This window comes from Orycteropus afer, unplaced genomic scaffold (assembly GCF_000298275.1).
Source record: "Orycteropus afer afer isolate SDZICR_OR568_19922 unplaced genomic scaffold, OryAfe1.0 scaffold00666, whole genome shotgun sequence".
In the NCBI taxonomy this organism is placed as follows: domain Eukaryota; kingdom Metazoa; phylum Chordata; class Mammalia; order Tubulidentata; family Orycteropodidae; genus Orycteropus; species Orycteropus afer.
Genome location: NW_006922253.1, coordinates 610598 through 620409, shown reverse-complemented (window position 1 = coordinate 620409; position 9812 = coordinate 610598). Strand labels below are relative to the sequence as shown.

Sequence of the window (9812 nt, the reverse complement as noted above, 5' to 3'; positions counted from 1 at the left end):
TTCACTTTCAGTTGTTTTTCCAGTAGAGTAAACTGATGTTTATATCCTTTTTGAACGTAAAAAAAAAAATAACAAGACCCTCCTTCCCAGGGCCCCGCCTAGTTTCCATATCTCATGTTGTACCATGTTCTCACTTTCTCTCTGTGCACTGATTACCCAGACCTTCTTAACTTCATTGCAGGCTAGTTTCTGCCTTAGGATTTCTGTTTGATTTTTCTTTTCTTCCTTTTGATCTTGGACACCCTTCTCACTGATATGTTTAGTCTGGTTCTGTTTCATCATTCCAATCCAAATTTAGAAATCACCTCTCCACAAAACCCATTTCCACCTAACTAAAATGCTCACCCAGACACACACACACACACACCCCACTCCATTACAATTTTATGAGTTAGTTATTGCTGAGTGACTTTATTTATTCTCACCTTACATATTGTTTATCCCTTGTGTTAAGAGTGTAAACGCCAATAAAAAATAAAAAGTGATTATCTCATAAACCACTGTATCCCAAGCACTTAGAAGAGTATCTGACATTTCACACACAGTCAGTAATTATACCTCAGTGAACAAATAAACCTGATAGTTAATGAAAATTGTTGGTGGGTATTATAAATTATAGCTAGTTATATATTGCACATGTACATTTCATACTTAAAAGTATAAGGACTGTGCTTTGTTTGAAATACTGTAACTGATATTTTAATTATTATTATCATATGTATCATATATATATAGACAGATTTTACTAAGAAAATAATAACAATGAAAAATCGTGCTTGACCTTAGGCTTCCCATAGACCTAGTGAGGAGAGGTCACTTAGAAAAACATCAGTGAGTTTCTAGTGAAAGACTTTCCACAGTAGGGTCTAGCAAAAAAAAAAAAAAAACATCCTTTGGATTTAGAAACCTAAATCTAGAAGGTAACAGTAAGAATCACTTTTCTGTAGTTAAAATAAAATAGGTTGATACAGTTTCTCTTATCCTATACTTGCAGCCATGAATAAATTTTGACTCATAGTGACCCTATAGGACAGGAGAACTTCTTCACAGAGTTTCCTAGGTTATAATCTTTAAGGAAGCAGATTAACACATGTTTCTCGCAGGTAGTGGCTGGTGGGTTCAATCCACCGACCTTTATCAGCCAAGAGGACCTAAGCACTGCCTCAACAGAACTTCTTTCTTGTGCCATAGAGATTATATAACTTCGAGATATAGATACTACATTCTAAAATATCTTGAATGCAGCATGAGTTACTCTTACCCTCTTTCTCAAAAAAGTAGTGGACAATTGTGGTCAAGTAGTGTCCTCCATCTGTATGCTGAGCAAATAAACTGTATATGAAGAAGAGTGTGTCATCAGGATTGGAGGATGACTCAGTTCCTAAGGCATTTGACTGCTAACCAGAGGGCTGGTGATTCAATCCCACCGGCCACTCTTCAGAAGGAAGATTGAGCAATCTACATCCATAGAGATACTGCCTTGGAAACCCAAGGAGAGATTGCTATGAGTCCCATTGACCCGCGAGCAGTATTATTATTTTTTTAATAGGTATATTACACAACCTCGCTTGCTGAAAGTGAAGAGGACATGCAGCGCTTACAGATGAAGATCAAATCCCACAGTCTTCAATATGGGTTACACTTGAACATAAAGAAAATGAAAATCCTCACAACTAGACCAATAAACAACATCATGATAAATGGAGAAAAGACTGAAGTTGTCAAGGATTTCATTTTACTTGAATCCACAATCAACACCTATGGAAGCATCAGTGAAGAAATCAAATGACATGCTGCCTTGGTCAAATCTGCTGCAAAAGATCTCTTTAAACTCGCAAAAAGCAAAAATGTCACTTTAAGCACTATGGTGAACCTGACCCATGCCATGGTGTTTTTAATTACCTCATATATATGGGAAAACTGGACAATGAGTAAGGATGACAGAAGAAGAGTTGATGCCTTTGAATTGTGGTTTTGGAGGAGTATATTGTATATACCATGACATTCCAGAAGAACAAATCTGTCTTGGAAGAAAGGCAACCAGAATGCTTCTTAGAAGAGAGGATGGTAAGACTTCATCTCAGGGACTTTGGACATGTTATCAGGAGGAACCAGATCCTAGAGAAAAGCATCACATTTAGCAAAATAGAGAATCACTGAAAAAGAGGAAGCTTGGTCAGAAAGAGACTGGAAACTCCCAAGGAAATGGCCCCAAGTCAACCTTCAGAACTAGTATTGGACTCACTCCCATGATTTATCTCTCAGCCAAACAATACACAGGCCTAAAAGTGGAAAAATTATACCAGGGAGATGCATTTCTGAGAAAAATCAACCATAGGTGTTCAGCAGGGCAGCATTTGCACAAACAGAAAGCTAGGAATACATAGCAAAGCAGGAATATATAGGCAAGAAGGACACAGGGAAAGGGTAAACACAAGTGGGAAGTGAAAGGGGGCTATTAAGTTGGGGGATTGAAATCAATGTCGCAAAAAAAATGCGTATGAACAGATGAGTGGAAAACAAATCCACCTTGTAAAATCACAATACAAATTAAAAAAAAAAGAAAAAGAAAAAGCTCCTTAATGTGATAGATTGACACAGTGGCTGCAATAATGAACTCAAATATAGGAACAACTGTGAAGATAGCAATGGACTAGACAGTGTTTCGTTCTGTGGTACATAAGGTCTCTATGAGTCAGAATCATCTTGACAGCACCTAATAACAACAACAAGTGGCCTCTGTATTAAATTGCACATTAGAGAACTGAGATTATGTCAGACTATGAGAATGTGTGCAAAGGTTAGTGGAAAAGCAAGAATAAAGTAGTCATCTGAAAATGAAAAAACAAAAACAAAAAATGAGAGGGATCCAGTCAGATGAAGTATCTGAGAAATGGGATTCCAGCAGAGTAGAGTAAGAACAAAAGCCATGGAGTGGGAATGCCTTGAATTGTCCAGAGACAGATTATAACAGAATGAAAAGAAGGAAAGATAGAAAGTAAAAGGTGGCCAGAGCTTTGGGAGAAAGGATGGAGGACAAAATGTATTGGAGAGGTAGTTATATGCAGGATAAGGCAGCAATATGGTTAAGCAGAGTACTCTAGTATCTTGAGTAGTTTTGTATGCTTAATAGATACCTCAGGGTGTTGTGTGTACAAGAGGTTAAAGTGAATATCAAGTGAGACACCAATGTCTTCTATAGGAGAAATTTGCTTTTGCCATGGAAACTAGTGAGCATTCAGAATTTGTTGTTTCATCCAAAGTTTCTTCATGGCATTTTTCACCTCTGCATTCCTCAGGGTATAGATCAAGGGGTTTGACATGGGTGCAACAATGGTAAAGGAAACAGACATTGCCTTGTCTATGGGGTAAGTGGCCACAGGTCTCATGTATAAGAAAATACATGGCACAAAGAACAAGAAAACCACCATGAGGTGAGAGCCACAGGTGGAGAGGGCTTTGCGCCGCCCTTCAGAGCTGCAAGTCTTCAAGGAGCAGAGAATGACCATGTAGGAAACAATGAGGATAAGGAAGATGGTTACACACATTACCCCACTGTTCAAAATGACCAAGAGGCCCAGGACTTGGGTGTCTATACAGGCCAGTTTCAACAATGGAAATAAATCACACATAAAGTGATCAATGACATTGGGACCACAGAAGGGTATTTGGTACATGAAGAGAAGCTGTATTGTTGCATGCATGGACCCCCCAAGCCAGGCACCTCCTAGTAACAGGAGGCATACCCTAGGATTCATGAGGGTCATGTAGTGCAGGGGCTTACAGATGGCCACGTAACGGTCATAGGCCATCACAATGAGAAGAATGATCCCCACCCCACCAAAGAAATGTTCTGCAAAGAGCTGGGCCATGCAGCCTTCGAGCGATATGGTAGTTCTCTCAGAAAGGGAATCCACAATCATCTTGGGGGCATTGACAGATGAATAGGTGGCATCCATGAGAGACAAGGAAGTAAGAAAAAAATACATAGGTGACCTCAGACTCTGACTCACAGTCATAGTTATCACAATGAGTAAGTTTCCCAACATGGTGGCCACATACATGATTAGAAACACAGCAGAGAATATTTTCCGCAGCTCTGGGTTCTTTGTAAGGCCCAAAAGAATGAATTCAGTCACATTGTTTGATTTTCCATTGACTGTGGTCTGATGTATGCACATAGCCATGAGCTGGAAAATCTGCAAGAGCAATATTTCTTTTACTTACTGTAAAATACTGATACGACAACATTTTCAATTCAATATTCTTCACCTGTGCAATTCAATGAGACCAATGACATTAATAGTGTTATGCAACCATCACCAATATTTATTGCCAAATATTCTATTACTACAAACAGAAACTCAATTCTTCCTAAGTAATGATTCTCCCTTCCTCCTTCTATCCTAAGTCTGGTAACCACTATTAAACTCTGATTTCTGTATATTTGCTTATTTTAGGTATATCACATTAGTCAAAAGACATACAATATAAGCCATATGCAGATGTAGTACTATTTTAAGTTTATAGTCATGGAGTGTGTCAGACATTTTTTGTGTCCTGCTTCACACTTTTGTGATCTATCTTTTTCTCCAACCATTGCTATCACAATAATCAGGTCATAATTATAGCCGGATAGTAGCTTGATCCTACAGATTTCCCCAACACCTTCTCTCACAAGCACATCTCTTGCTTTCTGTTCTTGCATCTTGCTGCCTGAGGTATTTTAGAGACCCTGCTATATTTTTCTGATGGAAACACACAGTTAGAAACATGAGGGAGTTCACTTCCTATAGGGAAACACTTTCCGTTAGGATTCAGGAGCCAGATTAACACTCTTGGGTTAACTTTCTTTCCTTCTCTGTTTCACTGTCCCCAGATCCTCCATTCTGTTTCCCAAAATAAACTGCCTACATAAAAGCTCTTATCTCAGCCTCTCCTTCTTGGGACTCAAACCAGGATGCTGACCTTCCTTTATCCCTAGGCATACCCAAGAACTTAGAAATTTTCATTCACTTATTTCACAAATTTATTGAGCACCTAGAACGTGCTAGTTGGAAAGACTACAAGACACATAGGTCATAACCCAAAGGATCTCTACTTATCAAGGTCAATTCACTGCTCCTTCCATTTCTTCCTTTTCAAATTGATTAGTATTGTTGTTAACATAATTGTTGTTGCTGCTATGTGTCACCGAGTCAGACCCCACTCATGGCGAACCCCCTTGGGTTTCTTAGGCAGTATCACTATGGAAGTAGATTGCCTAACCTTCCTTCCAAGGAGTGGCTTGTGGGTTTGAACTTCCAGCCTTCTGGTTAGCAGTCAAATGCCTTAGGCACTATGCTACCAGAACTCCTGTTACATATTATTAATATTCAATAAGTTTGTACTATGTCTCAGGCAGTGGAACATCCTATGAGATATTTTCTTCATCTTAGAAATAAGACACTGAAGTTTAAAGAGGTGAAAAGATGATACCATGGTCACACAAGTAATAAATACAGAAGTTAAATTCAAACTCAGTTTTTTTCTGGTTCCAAAATCAATTCTATTAACAGACCATATTGCTTCTCTTATGCTAATATCAAGTGTTCAATGTGTATGAAACACTGTTTCATGATACAATTTCATTTTCCTAGCAATCCAGTAGGATAGATGTGTGTTTCCTATATTCAACATGACAATTCTACAGTGAATAACATGTTCTAATTATGTATATTAATTATCCAATTCTGAACCTATTCATTACAATCATTGACCAAATTTCCAATTGTTTCTAATAATTTTCCAGATGTGTTGATTACAAAAACTATAATCTTAATTCTCTTACTCTGTTCCAAGAATACCCAGATTTATGATTTAATTACCACCATCTCTGTGTATATGCACAATGAGTGTCTTTCCTTGCATTTTTCCTTGTGAAGGAATGCTCTCACATGGGACAGAAGATTCTAAATATTAACCAAGGTATCAATAAATCAATTTGTATATTTTAATTCATTATGTGGTGGCAATGTGCTAGGCCTGTTATATGCATTAACTCATTTTCTTTTTTTTTTCCATATCACGCAAGGCAGGTACAAACATAAATCCTATCTTGAGGAAACTGAAGCTTAAAGACATTAAGTATCTCATGTAAAATGAGTGGGGGTTATGAATTCATGTGGACTTATTTTGAAGCACAAGTGCTAAATCATTATACTCTGCCCCTGAGAAAGTGACCAGCAGCCTCTGCTAACTAGATGTGATTGTTTCTCCAGCAAAGAACAAATAATAGAGTAAAAACACTGTCATAGGCAGCAAACTTCCCTCCACTAAGGGTATGTGAGCAAACGCTGTCTGTCACTTGATTGGAATATATAGAAGGCATAGGAGGAGCTATGAACAACTTCTCCTCTAAATACAAAAGACCCAATCTCAGCATTGCACCTGGCTCTTACTAAAATAGTAGGCAGCTGTCATGAGAGTTTTCGAGTCTACAATATGGACCAACCTAAACTTTTTTCATCTTTAGCCCAAATAATTCAAAAGTTCTTGTAAAGCTCTAATTAAATAGAAAGAACACATTCTTGAAAACCAAAATAGCTAGATTAATCCCAGGTTGTCCCTCCACTTCATTAGAATACCTTGTTACAATCCTTACCACGTTAGCTCTCAGCTTTCTTTTCCGGAGTGTGAGATGGTTGTGGTAGGTGATGGAATCTTAGGAGCTCAAAAGAAACATCTCAGGTACTCCATCTTTTCAAACATGCAGCCCAACTCATCTACATTCAGCGTTTACTCTTCCAAGTAAGATTTCCTTTGAGGGATCTCAGGTCTTGAAATCTTTTAAAACAGTATGCGTTAGAATAAATAAGGATGCCCTCTGTCTGAATGTCTTCATCTATCACAATTTCAATATGACAACTAGTGCACTCCTAACCTTCTCAACCTGACGTTGAAAGCCCTCCCTCACACAAGTCAACCAGCTATTTTTGTACCTCTTCCTCCTACTGCAGTCAGGCCTATCTCTCGCTGCTAGAACGCACAGCTCAGGGTGCTTCTTCTTGGGGAGAGGTCGTGGGTTTAGAGTGAGCTGACTTACCTTTCCTTCCAACTAGACACTTAGAAACTAGTTGAATCGATTTCAACTCACAGTCACCCCATGTATGTTAAAGTAGAACCATGTTCCACAGAGTTTTTAATGGCTGCTTTTTGGGAAGTAGATCAGTAGACACCTGTGTGTTTCTTCCTAGACACCTGTGTGTGGGCAGCTGCTGAAAGTGTTATCTTTTGAACCATCCAGGGACTCCATCAGGTACTTATTGACTGCATAATATTAACTTTCCTCACCTTCAAATCCTGCAAAAAAATAAATAAATAAAAAGATGGAACAGTAATTAAAGCCAATATTTGTCAAATACTTATTATTTAAGGACATTGTACTCAGAGTATTATGATCTAGTCATTTAATACTCACAAAAACCACAGGAGATTAGGACTATTCCTATCATTTTCTGAAATCCCAATCTGACTTTCTCATGCAGTGGATGGGGCTCAGGAACTCTGGAGATACATGATCAGGTTCACAGCACAGGCTATCAACCACTATGTGTACAGCCTTCCAAGAATTTTATATCCTGTCTCACTATCCTGTACGAAGTTCAAAGGAAGTAAAAACAAAACAAAACAAAAAAACACATTCACTGCTGCCTAGTCAGTCCCAACTCATAGCAACCCCTCCTTGGGTTTCTGAGGCAGTATCTCTATGAAAGTAGATTGCCCAGCCTTTCTTCTGAGGAGTGGCTGGTGGGTTTGAACCGCCAGCTTTCCGGTTAGCAGTCAAGTGCCTTAGGCACTATGCCACCAGAGTGCACCAGAGGATGAAAAGGCATGGAATTCTTTTGGAGAACACTACTCAAATATTCATCATGATTATTTCCCATTCGTATAAGCTAACACTTCCTGCTGCCTTTGATAGATTCTGTAACATTAAAACCCACTGCCATGTAATGAATTCCAACTCATAGCTACCCTATAGGACAGAGTAGAACAGTCCCATAGGGCTTCCAAGGCTGTAATCTTAAAGAAGCAGACTAACATATCTTTCTCCCGTGGAGCAGCTGGTGGATTTGAACCACCGATCTTTTTGCAAGCAGCTGAGAAGTTTTATCATTGCACCACCAGGGCTCTTTTCTGTACCATTACTCTCTCAAAATTCTGTTTTATTCCCATCAGTAACATGTATTAAAGAATCATTTTCTGGCATTCTCATATATTATCAATCCTGATTATATTCCACAAACTATAAGGTGAAATATAGTATCACATTTAATTTGCATTCATTCAATTATTCATTCAAAGTGTTTCATTGATAACAAATATATTATTGGTATCCAGATAAATCTGATTAAATACAATGTAATATCTAATATATATCTCTATAAAGAGATTTATTGTCTATACACAGCTATACATGTCAAACTAACGAGAATAAATTGTTAAGCCCTTGCATTTTTTGTACTTTGCTGGCACTTTATACATTTATCTCATTTAATCCTCACATCTGGCAATGATGAGGCACACTTTATGACTGATGACCAAAAACAACCAAACTCACTGCCCTCGAGTCAGATCCGACTCATAGAGACCCCTACTTGGGTTTCTGAAGAGGCATCACTATGGAAGTAGATCGTGCAATATTTCTTCTGAGGAATAGCTGGTCAGTTTGAACCACCAGCGACTGAGGAAGAGCAAAAGAATTAAATTGCTCAAGGTCGTATAGTTAGTAAGTGATAAAGTCTGGATTTGAATCCAGGAAATCAGCTTTATACCTGGGTTATGTTTCCTGCGTCTGAATTTCTTATGGAGATAAATAATTTATCTCATTAAATCCTGGATAGCAAGAATGTGCTAGCTATGTATTTAGTGATTGACCTTGGTCCTTATTTTTAATAAGCACCCAGTGGCCCTGTGTTCTTGGGCAGCTTTGTGCCCCAAGCATATGCCTCATCCATAAGAGCTTTAAATAGACTATTTCTGTGGCTATGTCTTCTTAATTCACCTTGGTTTTCTTGAGAAATGAGAACTGGTTGTTGGAGATGGAATTATCTCTTGTAGCACTTCCGTAGGGTGGAAGCTATTAAACCATTTTAGATACAAAAAAATAATGTTTAGTTGGAATACTTCTGTGGGAAGGAAAAGGTTATTCCCTAAACAAACTTTCTTAATTAACTTCTCCACCCTGTTCCTTAGAAAGCCCTAGTATCGTCCCCAACACATTACTATAATCATCCCTTTGAGTAGAGGTACTAACAAATAGATATGCAGGTTTTTATAGTGATTGAGAAATATATTTTAAAGATTTCAACTCACATGTACATTAATAATCAAAACCAGAAATATGAAGTATTATTAACAAACTAAAACAGAAAAAAATAAAAATAATGCATAAGTTCCCCAACCCCCCAGAGTCTGTTAGAAAAATTAAGATTATAGAGAGAGAGGGAGGGAGAAGGAAAGAGAGAGAGAGGGAAGGGGAGAGCAAGCTCTGGTGGCACAATGCTAGGTTGCAAACCACTTCAAACTCGCCAGCCTCTCCCTAGGAGAAAGATGTAGCAGTCTGCTTCTGTAAAGATTATACTCTTGAAAACAGTATGAGGCATTTCTAATCTGTTCTATAGGGTCCTTGTGAATCAGAATCAACTTGATATCAAGGGTTTATATATATATATATATATTTGTTGTTGTTATGTGCCGTCAAGCCAGCCCCGACTCATAGCGACCCCTCCTTGGGTTTCTGAGGCAGTATCACTATGGAAGTAGATTGCCCA

At 38.2% G+C, this 9812-nt stretch overlaps 2 protein-coding genes across 2 annotated transcripts in view; both read right to left on the bottom strand.

Moving 5' to 3' along the window:
- Window positions 1-3227: 3227 nt before the first annotated feature.
- LOC103210907 (olfactory receptor 4C6-like) lies at window positions 3228-4187 on the bottom strand. The gene has a single exon (XM_007956819.1). It carries the CDS (start codon window positions 4185-4187, stop codon window positions 3228-3230), a length of 960 nt encoding a protein of 319 aa, XP_007955010.1.
- A 4073-nt stretch (window positions 4188-8260) lies between these two features.
- Window positions 8261-9812, bottom strand: part of LOC103210906 (olfactory receptor 140-like) — a 26784-nt gene continuing 25232 nt past the window's right edge. Inside the window, exon 2 of the mRNA XM_007956818.2 lies at window positions 8261-8284. Coding sequence (XP_007955009.1) covers window positions 8261-8284 — 24 coding nt within the window. The remainder of the gene's footprint in view (window positions 8285-9812) is intronic.

What these genes read in the sequence shown, in the direction of transcription:
- LOC103210907 (XM_007956819.1), bottom strand. Translation starts at nt 4,187, where the DNA reads ATGGCTATGTGCATACATCAGACCACAGTCAATGGAAAATCAAACAAT.